The 14,674-nt window shown below is 45.6% G+C and overlaps 1 protein-coding gene across 1 annotated transcript in view; it reads right to left on the bottom strand.

Moving 5' to 3' along the window:
- The window catches only part of LOC133501421 (forkhead box protein O3-like), a 57,580-nt gene extending 52,392 nt beyond the window's left edge, over positions 1-5,188 (bottom strand). Inside the window, exon 1 of the mRNA XM_061821183.1 lies at positions 3,984-5,188. Within this exon, the coding sequence (XP_061677167.1) occupies positions 3,984-4,451 (468 nt within the window). The 5' untranslated portion in view covers positions 4,452-5,188. The remainder of the gene's footprint in view (positions 1-3,983) is intronic.
- Between the last annotated feature and the right edge of the window lie 9,486 nt (positions 5,189-14,674).

Below are 14,674 nucleotides of genomic sequence, written 5' to 3'. Positions count from 1 at the left end.
GGTGCCTGGAAGGTCCGGGGACCCAAGTTTGAGACCAAAATGTCTGGGTGACTCGTAATGTTGCACAAGCCTCTCTGTACTGGCTCATCCGTACAATATGGCTAATAAGGGCATAAAAGAGAATACTCTAGTACATACACTACCTCAATAGTTGGTACCCCACCATTTTCTTCAAATAAACGCACCAGAGAAACCATGAGAGCAGACCAGATTACCGCTCAACTTTCCGACGTCAGACAATAAAGGGCCAATTAATCTCCCCTGTGGTGGCGGCGAGTACAGCTGGGAGGCATAGGAAGGGTTCAAAAGTGTACAGCGCTTCCTAAACTCCCTCCTGTAAGAAGGTAATTGGGAAGTCATGACCTGAGGATGCTGCAGCTTTCCAAGAAGTCAGAAGCCGTCAGGTATTTATAGGAGCTTAATGGCAGTGTCTAGGTGCAGCCCTGGTCTGGCACTCTGATCCCGCCGCCATCACCTTCCTTCCAGCACGACTCACAGCGGGAATTATTTACCCCACGCCGCAATGCCTTTTCAGATTATTTTTTTCCTGGAACCACTATGGATAGTCCAGGTTCATTACTCGGTCCCTTAGAGGTTGCTTTGCTTTTAGTTGATCATAAAACTGCCCACCCTGCCGCCAACCGGCCTCCCTTACAAACAATAGCACTTCATTTCATTTGATTTCATCAGCAGTTTACCAACAATTTTTGTGCTGCCTTGAAAACCCCTTCAAATTATCTGCCACGTCAAAAAGAGAATCCGTTGATTTTGAAATAAATGTTGGATGTTTGTTTAATGTTTTTTGCTACAAAATGGAATGAAGGCTTGATTTGGAGAAAAGAATGGCACACCAAGTTTATCAAATGAACTTAACAACGCTAAAACCATTTAAATGTAATTATAAAACACCATCTGAAAGATGGGCGGCACAGTGATGCAATTGGTTAGACTGTCTGCCTCACAGTTCTGAGGACCAGGTTTCATATCCCCACCCCGCCTGTGTGGAGTTTGGACTGTTCTCCCCGTCCCTGCGTGGGTTTTCTCTGGGCACTCCAGTTTCCACCCACATCCCAAAAACATGCAACATTAATTGGACACTCTAAATTGGCCCTAGGTGTGATTGTGAGTGCGGCTGTTTGTCTCCATATGCCCTGCGATTGGATGGCAACCAGTTCAGGGTGTACAACCCCACCGCCCCACCCCTGCTCGAAGACAGCTGGGATAGGCTGCAGCGGCTCAGATCATGGTTGGACAGATGAAATCTGAATGATTATATGGTTGATGGCATCTGGATTCACTTTCATAAAGATGTATGTAACAATTCCATAACTCTTCATTCAAAGTAGGCCTTCGTTAGGCGTTCACGGACACTGCTAACCTTTCCAAAACATGTTTGCAAGGGGCCAACATAACTGTTTGCATCATAAACAGAACTAACAAAAAAGCCCCAGAGTGAAAATATTTCCACGTCCTGTTTGTTTGGTCACTGTAGCACCTACCAGTAACCACACGGCAGGTCAGCTCGCCCAGCCGCTCGCGCATTAGGGAAGTCCGCTTTAAATGTCTTAGCTAATTCCCACCCTCCCTCCCTCCACCGTCATTACCCGCAGTGGGCCCCTTGTCTGGACTGTGTCCTGAAATAGTCCACCACTTCCAGCTTCAAACGCCTTCATTTACAGTCGCAGAAATAGCAAGTTACTTACACTCAAGTGACCTGCGCGGTTCAAGGAGTTACCTGGTAGCGCATAGTAGGACTAAAGTCTATCTGGAGACTTGCCTTAGCGGAGTTCACTTTAATGGGGCGGGATTAAAGTGTCAGTCAGGTGCTTGTTGTCTCGACTGTTGAGCGGTGGCTCAGTTTAGCGGTTACGCAACTCACAACAAGTTTCCTCAAAAAAGGCAAATCCCCCTCCGAAGGACGGAGAGAAAAGAAACAAACGGCCACACGGTATGATTTGATTGTTTACGTGACAGGCCGAAGATGTAGTAATAGGACAACGTGACAGCTCCATGGGATAAATTTAGCAACAGGCATATGAATACATGTTCAATAATGAGATTAGAGAGGAGAGGAGGCGGCCATCGCTAAATCCCGCTTTGTAGCCAAGGATCTCAGACAAACCCAGATATCATGTCAAGTGTTTGACAGGAATCCCAACAGCCCACAAAGCGCCCACAGACCGGCCTTCGCAGTGTACGTTCTCACGCATTGCCATGGAAATGCGACTCCATTCATATGCAAATGCGACAAGCGAGGCCTCGAGATCTCCGCTCGGGAAGGTGAGCGATCTTTCGCAGGCCCTTCCTCTTGTCTGTTCAAACGGTCGCGGCGAGGGGCGAAGAGGCGAGCAGAGGCTGATAACACGGGCATATGTCCGGGGGTGGGGAATGCGTGTGAAGGGGGGCAGGGGTGAGTGTGGATGGGGAGGGGAGGGGAGGGGAGGGGAGGGGGGGTCATTCTAGGCTGCCGGCCAGATAGACGGCAGTGGATGCGGTGTGCTCCATGTGCTCGGTTCTCATCATCCTTTTGAATATTTACACACTGTGGGCAGCTGACCTAGTGATCCCCCCTTACAAGCGCGGACTCTCATTTGCTTCAAGAGGCCGACATAATAGCCCCCACTCCAACGGTGATACATAAAACACGCCCATTAACTTGACGTGTGCATTACTGCCAGTCCAAAGGCCTCAGGATACCTCATGGGACTAATTAGTGGACACCTAGGCAACAGTTTGTATACCTTAGCAGGCCAAAAAAAAAAGTATGTCCCAAATGTTTTAGGACGCAGGTGTGAAACTCTAGGCTCAGGTGCCAGATCTAGCACACCATATCATTTTATGTGGCCCGTAAATGCAAATTATGTGTTTCTTGCTAAAATACCAAATTTGCATACTGTCTTAACTTTGAATGACTTTGAAATATTACCAATACTCCTTTTAGAATAAACTGAATAATAGTTGACCTTTTTTCACCCAATAGACATCTGATTTCAAAACTACTTCTCCATCAAAAAATGAGCCCGTTGAAAAGCAAATATAAAACATGGAGCCATTATACTCCTATAAATACAACTACTGCTACAGCAGCTTGGCTGAAACATGCTTTTGCAGCTTCTACATTTGATTCTTTGACTATTTTTAGTCCTAGATGTGTGCCATAGACCCCCAATAACACTTTATAGATCACATCTTGATGGAGATGAATGACTCCTAATGCCACCTTATTTAATGAAGGGACAAAGTCTTTAAGGTGTGCACTGAAAAGTACCACAGTATGCACCCTTTTGGTACTCTTGACACTTGAATGTAGGACTCCTCCATACTTAAGATGCATTTATGGTCCTGGAACTTGGCCTAATTCCTGCAGACATGCTAAAAATCCACCCTATTGTTTAATTATTATGCCTCAAGACTTCATTTTGAGCTTTAAGGTGTCTTTTTAAGGATTCTAGACCTTAGTTTGTCTTCATTATCGGGGGCTGTGTATACTAAAAAGCACAATGGCTCATCACTGAGGCGATGTCACTTCGAAAAACTGAAAATTGACTCAATGCAATGCCAGAAGCATCAATACTTTAATTTAGAAATCACTTTTTTTTTCTTATTATTGTTAAATAATCCTCAATTGAAAAGTGTCAAACGTACACCCCCACTGACAATCACTGGCTACCCCTTTAGGTGCACTAATTGACTTTCTCTACTTCAAGTGATAGGCAGGCCATAAAACGGGGGCGCTCCATGCACTACTACCGGCTGGCAGGCTCGTTTCACGCCCGCTGCAAGTGGCTCCTCTCCGGTCTTCAATCAATCTGCCATCGATGATCTACTAGAATGATCGGCGGCCCTAATGAACCGGGACGAGGGACGAGCACACGCGTGGTGCCGTCTCCGCTCCACTCGCACCTCTCTCCCACGTCGCCTGGCGCAAGCCTAACAAAGGCTTCGTGAGCGGCGTTACCGTCTCGGGGTGGGGGGCGGCTTACCTTCCAGCCGGCCGAGCTGTTGCTGTCGCCTTTATCCTTGAAATAGGGCACGTAACGGACCATCCAGTCGTAGATCTGCGACAGCGTGAGCCTCTTCTCCGGGGTGCTCTCGATTGCGCGGGTGATGAGGTCCGCGTACGACTGGTTCCCCCACGCGTTCCGCCGCGACGACTTAGCTTTGCGCAACGGTCCGCTGGCGTCCAGGCACGGGTGCGTGGCGCCGGCCGGTGCCGGGGCGCCGGCCGGATGCTTGAGCTCGCCCGGCGCGCCGCCCGCCAGCAGCCCCGCTCGGCACGCCGGCACGTCCTCCGGCTCCACCTTGATGCCGGCCAGCGGGAGCCCCCCGGTGACCTCGGGGAAGTCCTCCGGGCACGGCAGCGGCCAGGTGCACGAGCGAGGCCGGCTCTGCGGCTCGAAATCCGAATCAACCTGATGAGCGTCCAGTTCGTCGTCCTCCATCATCAACATTTGCGTGGAAAGTCGGGAGAAATCAAACCTGTGGGGCTGTCGTGGAACGGGGTGGGGGATACATCCACGTTACGATTTGGATTTGGAGTTCTTTACGTATTTATTTTCTGTTTTGCTTTCTCCCCGCCGTGCGTGTCTCGCCGGATCACTTCACGCCGAAATGCTCACGCGGCTATTAAACTTACGGCGTGGATCAATGAGGGAGGGGGGATCGGCGGCATAGACGGATCATGATGAATCCAATCACAGGAGCGGGAGCAGCATCGAGTGTAAGGACAGCAGCAGCAATAAAAGTAACAACACCTGTTCGTCCATTTTACCCCCAAATGTTGAATGAAATATTTGGCTTTTGAATCATCACATCGGAGATGCCGGGGATTGATTCTCCGCCGGTAGCGACGGCGGCGGCAGCAACAGATGATATTCGAGGTGCGTGCGCAGCTTTGACGCTCGATAAATCCACCGAGGAGACACCGGGATGGTACCGAGAAAGGCAGGGAAGGATCACCCGGGGGCGACGAGGCGTGTTCGCGCCACGAATTATTAAATCTTTCCGACGAAGCAAGTCGGCGGGCGCACAAGTGTCTGCAATTCTAATAAAGAGGCGTGACGAAGCGGTGGATTCCCAAGCTCAAAAAGAGAGAGAGAAGAGAGAGAGACAGAAATCAGTCCACTTGCTGTCTTGAATTAAGAAAAAAAATTTTTTTTTAAATGTCAATGAAATGCTCTTGCTCGGATGACACACATGTTCTCCGGAGGCGAAGATGTGACGCGCGCGCCGCGGCTGTGGAGTGCAAGGGCAGAAATGCTGCCAATTGTGGAGTGCGCTCAGCAAATCAATACACTCCCCATCGTGATCGCATTGAGACCCCCCCCCCCAACTCTCCCCTCCTTCCCTCTCTCTCTTTCACTCTCTCTCTCTCCTCGTCCTTCAATTTGAGGTTGCACAAACCTTCAATCAAAAAAAAAGGGTGGTGAGTGAGCGTTCTAGCGCAGCGTCGCTTTGTGTGCCAGATTCCACGCCCAGCCGTGATTAAAAAAAAAAAAAACTACACGAGAGGTGGAATTTGTGCACAATTGCACTCGTGCATGGACAGGCAAATAGAACAATAAATAAATAAATAAATAACAATACAATGCAGTGAGGGGATTTGCGCCGATGTGCGTGACTGCATGCGTGTGTCCAGGCTGAGTGTGCAGCGTTCATGTCCTCCACAGGGGACTGGAGAGCGCGCAGGTTTCACCTCAGCTGATTATTTGGCGGCTATACCCCAGCAAGTGTAATTTTCTATGGCGATTAGACAGATTTAGCTCAGATTAGGAGAGATTATAGGTAACACTAGATTTTTAATCCGGAAGAAGTGAGTTGAAATGGGGTCTTTAACCAAATTAAATGTCCACACCACACGCCCCTGTGAGGAAATAAAACACTTGATGAGAAATCCAGTGGCAATAATCAGGCTCTCTGCAGGGTGAGATGCCGCTTGCTTGACCGAGGGCCTTCCCCCCTCCCCTAAATCCCATCATCAGCCACCCTGGGCGACTACTGCCACAGGTGCTCCAGTCTGATTGGGCGATGAGCCCCCATATCAATAAAGGCAATGTTTTGGGGCGGCCACATTGAAGCAGTGTTGAGGCACTGGGAAATTGCAAAGCAAACTCATCGGGGGGTGGGGCTGGGGGGGGGCTTACATCCTTATGATATACCTAATGTTATATTTTAGATTAAAAGAATAAACTCATCATGTGACAAAGTTGGCAGTGTTACGACAGTAACAATGCAATCATATCATAATAGTCGGGAAGTTACTTCAAAGTAGTTTCACTAAAACAACCATAAAGTTAAAAAAGTAGTCATGATGCCAGGACAATAAGGGTAATAATACTACAAGCATACTGTAACCTTGTAGTGTTGCGAGATAAAAAGTCAGCCGTAATGTCACGTGGTCAAATCTGTAACCGTACAAGAATACAGTCGTGAATTAAGCACAATTAATCATAGTTAGATGAGAACAGTCGTAAAGTTATGAAAAAGGGTGGCTGCCTTACGAGAATAAAGCAAAAATGTTACCCTAGTTAGTTTTGAGAAAATAATTGGAGGGTGACAAAAAAAAATGTTGTTCAGTACTGACAGATGTAACATAATCAGTTACAAAAACATAGGAACGTTACAAGAAATCATATTCACAAGACCAAAATATTAGGATCATAAAAATGAAATCAAGTTAGTAGAATTGTTGTAAAATTGAAAACAAAAACGTTAAGTGGTCACAAGAGAGAATAAAGTTGTCATAAAAATAACTCATAATATTACACTAAGGTTACGAGAGGAGTCATGAAGTTACGAGAAATATAATCATCAAAGTTATAATGACACAAAACTCCAACTGTCATGTTAGGGGGACAGTCAAAGTTACAAGAAAAACTTATAAGAATATTACCGGAAAATTGTTGTGATATGACAAAGTCCATCCATCCATTTTCTTTGCCGCTTATCCTCACGAGGGTCACGGGGAGTGCTGGAGGCTATCCCAGCTGTCAACGGGGAGGAGGCGGGTTCCACCCTGAACTGGTTGCCAGCCAATCGCAGGGCACATGGAGACAAACAGCAGCACTCACAATCATACCTAGGGCAACTTAGAGTGTCCAATTAATGTGACAAAGTCATAGTGTTAAATTTATGAAACCTTCATTCTTAGTGCCATGATTCCCAACCAGGATGCCGAGAGATCATCAAATGTGCTGCAGGAAATAATCCGATTTCACTTCATTGGTCCCAAAAATATTAATCTACAAATAATGTATATTCATTTGTCCATTTGAGGACAGACTGAGCAAATAAATGCTGACAGAAGGTACATTACATAATTGACCTCTGTAGCCACACTTAGTGACATTTTTGTTTGCTGATGTGCGGTGAGAGTTCTGTCATGTAAAACATGCCGTGGCTCAATAAAGGTTGGGAAACACGGTGCGTGACTTTAAGTGCAAACATAATTCTGATATTAATACCACTCTATTTGAGGCCCTAATACTCCTCTGTAGCTTTTCACCTTTAATCACCCAGATAAATTGGCCGAGGCTATTTTGCACTCTGCCGTGCATTTCATGCACACTCACACCTGTTATGTTGGTGCTTGCTTGCTGCAGGGAAACTTATTACTTATTCATGAACTTTACAGCCAGACCCGTTTTCACACACACTGCCGCCACCACATTACGTGTACCTAAACAACAATATGCGTTGAAAAATTCAAGTCATTTTTGACTGACACTGAACTGAATTTAAGATGTTTATTATTATGGTAGCAGTTTGCTGTGGTGTGTACATAATAAGTAGTAGTAATATTTAAGTTGACTATTTTTTAGAGATGCACTACACCTCAATCGTATCCCAGTGCTCCAAAGTATCATCTTTATAAAAAGGCACAATTTTCGGTGCATTAGATTTTGCAAGTCTATCTAGTGAAGGTGAATGTCGGCGGATGCAGGCTGTCAAAGGTGTGAAAAAGATTTCCAGCTGCAGCAATTCACTAATCACAATGCAAATCATCCAGTGGATTGTTACTTGGGCCAATCCCACAAAAAGAGGGGTACTATTTTTTTGTTGTTGTTATTGATTTTAGGCATTTTGTCATTGGGCATGAGAATTATTTTTGGTCCCTCAGGGTTTTCAAGAAAAATTAGCCAAAGTAAAATGGAATATATTAGCGTGAATGAGAGGAGCAGAGGAGGAATAGTGAAGCTCCAGGGAGGAGAGATAGCGAGGGTGGCCGACTTCAAATAATTGGGGTCAACAATACAGAGCAATGGTGAGTGTGGTAAAGAAGTGAAGAAACGGGTCCAAGCGGGATGGAACAGTTGGCGGAAGGTGTCTTGTGTTCTATCTGACAGAAGAGTCTCTGCTAGGATGAAGGGCAAAGTTTATAAAACAGTGGTGAGGCCGGCCAAGATGTACGGATTAGAGACGGTAGCACTGAAGAGAGAACAGGAAGCAGAACTTGAGGTAGCAGAAATGAAGATGCTGAGGTTCTCACTTGGTGTGAACAGGTTGGATAGGATTAGAAATGAGCTAATTAGAGGGACAGCCAAAGTTGGACGTTTTGGAGACAAGGTGAGAGAGAGCAGACTTCGATGGTTTGGACATGTTCAGAGGTGGGAGAGTGAGTATATTGGTAAAAGGGTGCTGAGGATGGAGTTGCCAGGCAAAAGAGCGAGAGGAAGACCAAAGAAAAGGTTGATGGATGTTGTGAGGGAGGACATGAGGAATGTGGGTGTTAGAGAGAAGGGTGCACGAGATGGGCTTAGATGGAAAAAGATGACACGCTGTGGAGACCCCCAACGGGACAAGCCGAAAGAAAAAGAAGGATGTTCAAGAAAAATAAGGAGGCCAGGAGAAGGCTGAAGAGAGAGAATATTAAGTTCCTCATATCATTTGTACTTTGAATGTTTTGGGAAATTTTGTAGAGGGTCAGGTAAGGTTTTGGCTGCAATTTGTGTCGGATAGAAAAGCTGTAGTTTTATGAGAATCAAGTTGTAAAGTTACGAGGATTAAATTATAAAGTTGCACTGATAAATATACACACTTGCAATTGCATCACAATGCAAGAATAATGTAGTAGGAGTAGGCTACTCTTAGGAGAAATAATACAGCAATTTGAGGGGTTATAAGCAGTGCAAACTCTAGGCCAAACTGTAAGCCCGGATAAATGCAGACGGTTGCATCAGGAAAGGGAACCGGCTTAAAACTTTGCCAAACAAATATAAGCGTTCATTCAAAGAATTCCATACCGGATCGGTCGGGGCCCGGGTTAACAACATCCACCACTGGCCCCTGTTAACCTGCAGGGCGCCGGTGGAAATTCAGCTACTGCATGTTAAAAACAAAGGAGAGGTTAAAAATGTGGGTTCTTGGGGAAAAAAAAAAAGAGAAGAGGAAAGCACAGACCCTGAAACGCTGGGGATTTAGAATGTTGGAACTATCACAGGAAAAGCTCAGGAGTTGGCGGATGTGATGATTAGGAAAATGTAGCTATACTGTATTGTGTACAGGAGAGCAGGTGGAAAGACGGTAAGATTAGAAGACTAGAGGAGTTCAAGGGGGTTTCAGGGTTCAAATTATTTTACCATTCTGTAGCTGGGAAGAGAAAAGGTGTAGGGGTTATTTTTAATAAGTTAGCGAAGAATGTCTTGGCAGTGAAAAGAGTGTCAGACCAAGGAATGAAGCTGAAACTTGAAATTGACAGTGTTACGTATAATGTGATTAGTGGCTGTGCCCCACAGGTAGGATGTGACCTCGAGGTGAAAGAGAATTTCAGGAAGTAGCAGGACAAAGTAGTTCTGAGAAATACCAGACAGAGAGAGAGTCATGATTGGTGCATATTTTAATGGACATGCTGGTGATGGAAACGGGTGATGAAGAAGTGATGGGTAAGTGTGGCATCCAGGAAAGGAAGTTTGAGGGACGGACGGTGGTGAACTCTGCAAAAAGGATGGAAATGTCTGGAGTGAAAATTTTTTTCCAGAAGAGGCAGGAACGTAGGGTGCCCTACAAGAGCAGAGGTAGAGGCATGCAGATGGATTAAATCCTGTGCAGACAATGTAATCTGAAGGAGGTTAGCGGTAAAGTAGTGGTAGGGGAGAATGTGGCAAGACAGCGTAGGATGGTGGTGTGTAAAATGACCTGTGGTGGGGAGAAAGATTAAGAAGACCAAGGCAGAGCTGAGAACTGTGTAGGGGAAGCTGAGAAAGGAAGAGTAAGAGGGTTGTGCAGCTTTTCGGGAAGAGCTCAGACAGGAGGAGATTCCAGAAGACTGGACCTCTACACCCCCAATGATCATCGACACAGGCAAGAGGGTACATTGTGTCTCTTCTGATAGGAAAGGAGAGACTTGGTGGTGGAATCTTGAAGTATAGGAAATCACCCAAGGATAAAGGCTAGTTAAGAAATGGGACATTGAGAGGCTTGAAGAGAGGAGAAAGGAATACCTGGAGATGTAATGTAGGGTGAACATGTAGGTGGCACAGGCCAAACAAGAGGCATATGATGACACGTGTCAGCTCTAAAGATATGAAAGAAGGAGAAAAGGGATCTGTATAAATTGGCTTGATGGAAGAATAGAGATAGGAAGGATGTGCAGCAGGTTAGGGTGACAAAGCATAGTGATGAAAATTTGTTGACGGGTGCCAGTTGTATGCGAGATGGAAAGAATACTAAGAGTTGATGAAAGAGAAAATGAGAAAAAAGGAAGAGCGGAAGAAGATCCACATTTGGTGGACCAGGAGGTAGCAGTGATTAGTGATGAGGAAGTCAGGGATCAGCCCTGAGCCCCTTCCTCTTTGCAGTGGTGGTGGATAGGGTGACAGATGAGGTTAGACTGGAAGGGTACCCCATGGACCACGATGTCCGTAGATGACATTGTGATCTACAGTGAACGCAGGGAGCAGGTGAAGGAACAGTTAGAAAGGTGGAGACATGGACTGGAAATGAGAGAAATGAAGATTTGCACAAATAAAACAGAACATATGCGCATGAATGAGAGGGGTGGAGGGGGAACAGTGAGACTACAGGGAAAAGAGGTAGGGAGGGTGGAACAATGGACCTTTCTGACTGGCAATCTTCAGCTCCGCCCCCTTAGTTACAGTTGCCATGTCCCACAAGCTTCCAAATTGGCGACCGACCAGAACAGGTTTGAAGTCGTTTCTCGAGTGTTTTATTATTATTTTTTTTTTTAGGTCTGCTAAGCTACAAGCTAGCAGCATTTCCCCTTTTAAATGCCACCGTGCAATAGACAAGAAATGTGCACGGTTCTCTATGCCATGTGTACAATATGCAAATAACTGGGTGTACTCATTTGACTTGGCTTGTAATGGAACCCAGTGCTCTGTCATAAAAGTCTGATGCGATAAAAATGGGCAAATAGACATTTCTCTTGCACGACGTGGTGCATTTATGCATCACTAACCGACTCTTTGGCATAAAACATGACACACTTCATTCAGCAGGTCAGGGATACAGTAACAAAGTGAAAGTTGTTCTCCTGCAATGTATAAAGCACTGACAATAATTTCATCAAACTCAGACAAGATACTTCTTCCTCACTTACCATCGAACATACAGCCTTGTGTTTGTTGATATTATTTACATTTAGTTGTACGTGTGGTCTTCTGCAGTCAACAGTGTTTTAGACTCTGGAAAATGAATCAACCAGGCCCCTTGTAAGCCAGATGGATAGCTTTCATCAGAATTACAGGTTCCCCGAGCACATCCGAGGACCATTTTGTTCGTAACATTAACTTTTCCAAGCGCACGCTAATGACAACTAGTATTGCTGGTGGGACAACGTGGGGGCAGGGGCGTGTCAACCCAGGGGTTAAGACATTGTGGCTATCTGATTGGCTATTATTGTACGAGAGATTGACAGGTCGGAAAGGTCCATTGGGGTCAACAATCCAGAACAATGGTGAGCGCAATAAGGAAGTGAAGAAACAGGTCCAAGAAAGGTGGAAAGGGTGGAAGATGGCGTCAGGTGTGTTACACAAGAGAAGAGTCCCTGCGAGGATGAAGAGTAAAGTTCATAAAGCGGTGGTGAGGCGAACCATGATGTACGGATTAGAGAGAGTCGCACTGAAAAGACAGGAAGCAGAGGTAATGGAAATCAAGATGTTGATGTTCTCTTTAGGAGTAACCAGGTTTCAGAGGATTTGGAAAGAGCTGAACTGAGGGAAAGATAAAGGTCAAATGATTTGGAGCCAAAGTTAGAGGGATTAGACTTTGATGGTTTCGGACGCATCCAAAAGTGTGTGTGTGTGTGTGTGGGGGGGGGGGGGGGGTTCAATGTAGCAAGGCTGAAGTCATAAATGTTACATGAAGTCACGCTGCTACAAGAAATCACGATGAGAACAGCCGGGAGTAGTTAGAATGTTAGACGCGTGAAGTCGAAAAATTCGCAGAAAAAAAAGTCAATATTAGAAAGAAAAAGTTGCACTGTTACATGAACCAAGACGCAATAACATAGAAATAAAGTTGGGCTTTCAAGAAATATACAGCAAATAAAGGGATGAGTATTTGGAAGTACTTGTACCTATCGGGTTACGAAAATGCAGTCACAAGGTTGCATAAATAAGTCAAACATTATAAGAAGGATTATTGTGCGATTTATTGATTTGGCATCAGACTGGCCAAATGTGTTTTCATACAAACACATCTGGAACAGTGGACGTTCTAAAATACCTTTGTAAATGTGCCTTACAACCCTCCTGTGAAATCTGGACTCGAACGTGCAACCGGAGGGCAGAGGGTTGAGTGGGTGTGCCGTGTTGTGCGTGAGGGTGGGAGCAGCTGCGGCGAGGCCTCTACTGCACATTTCACTTAATGTGAAGCATTTTTCCGAGCGCCACGCTAGCCACATCAGAACCAGCGTTTTGTGTTTGTGTGTCTGCGTGTGTGTCTGCCAATGTGCCTTCTGCATGCAAAGCGTACACTTCAAAGTGGCATAATACAGCAAGCACATACCTAAATTGTCAGACAGGCACTTGAGCCAGTACGCTGGATGTTTAAAGCGGCAACCTCAGGCTCGCCAGCGCTGCCTGGATAATTTCACCTTAAGGGGCTGAGCAAAGTTGTCTTGTCGAGACAGGTAAGAATGGGTGACAAGAGGCAAAAATTAGGTCAGAGTGCAGGAACTGACTCAGAAACCAAGACAACCAAAGGCATGAGAGTTAAAAAAAAAAAAAAACGACATTGTCCCCATACCAGACATTCCACAGTCATCGTGGCTAGCTGTGTGCGGCTGATCCTGGAACAGCGCGTTCCTCGCAGCAGTAATCACCTCGCCGGCCACAAGCGAGGAAGCTGCAGCATCAACCAGCCGTGGCTTCGGTGCCTGTCAATTAGCACCCTGGAAAAAGGGCCCTGGAATTTATTCACATAAGGCTCAGGGACATAACCCCCCCCAAATAAGCAAAGCCCACCCTGGTTTCTTTCACTTTAGCAGTGAACCGCTTCATAATGTCGTGTCATATCTGCAAACCTACCCACTGGGACTGCAATCAAAGGACACTAAAGAAGCCACAAGACCACTCTTGGGAGTTTGATACATGTCTAGAAGCCCAAGACACCCCCCCCCTTTCCTTTCCCATCGTGGTTTCTCCCTTCCCAGCACACAAGCCGCACTCTCTAACAAGCATATGGGCTCCCAATGACACAGGAAGGAGACGGCTCCAATCCAACAGTTGGAGACGTTCCTCCGAAGGTGAAGCTGGATTTCACCCCCCTTGTGGCGCTGGCCTAACGCCTTCTGACTTAAAGACTTCCTGCCCCGAGCATGATCCCATGTCCAACGTGGCATCTTGTCATCCATGCTGCCAACTCCGAGACAACAAAGACAATGGCTGCCAAGAATTTCAATTAAGACAGGAGTGAAATGGAAAGAAAAAGGCACATGCAGGTAATGACGCCTCTGCCCGTTTCTTAGGTTGAACAAAATGTGATTAATTATCACAACCTTCCTCAGCCAATTAATTATATTTAATTGCGAAATGCCCTGGGGGGAATAAAGAGAAGTGGCCCAAAGGAGTCAATCCAAACCCTCTCAGTGCTATTTTAGCCAGCATAATTGCACAACGACTCTAAATTTTATGGATCAGGACCATTGGATAGCAGACGTGTGTTCAACATAATAATATTGTTACATTTTCTATGTTCATTTACTGATAACTATATGAAGGCGCTAATAAAACCAAAAATACATTGCATTATCTTACTGATACAGCTGTATTTTCTCATGCAAATTTTTTTCAAGCCCTTCAACAAAACAAAACAATAAAACTCAGATTGCAGTTATTAAAACAAAATGTGAACATGTTTTAAATAAAGCTTGCAATCTGCCAGAAAAGTTTCAGCAGCGGCCAGCAGATGGTTGTAATGTCAGCGTAACCCGATGAAAAATTATATGTTATTTTTAACAGAATGTCTGGGAGGTTACAAACTTTGTTGCTATAGTTCAGAAGATTTACTGTACACTGTGTGTATATACAAGAATTACGACAACAGCAGCTTCCTAGGTTACCACGATGGTAACATCCACCCATCCATTCTCAATAACGCTTATCCTGTTCTGGGTCACGGAGCACTGGAGTCCCTCCCAACAGCACGAAAGACAGACTACACGGTGAACTGGTCACAGGCACATACCGATCATTTGCACTCACATTCAAACCGT

The sequence above is a fragment of the Syngnathoides biaculeatus genome, chromosome 5, assembly GCF_019802595.1.
Source record: "Syngnathoides biaculeatus isolate LvHL_M chromosome 5, ASM1980259v1, whole genome shotgun sequence".
Classification (NCBI taxonomy): Eukaryota; Metazoa; Chordata; class Actinopteri; order Syngnathiformes; family Syngnathidae; genus Syngnathoides; species Syngnathoides biaculeatus.
The sequence above is the reverse complement of the archived record's forward strand: the minus strand, read 5'-3'. Positions and strand labels throughout refer to the sequence as shown.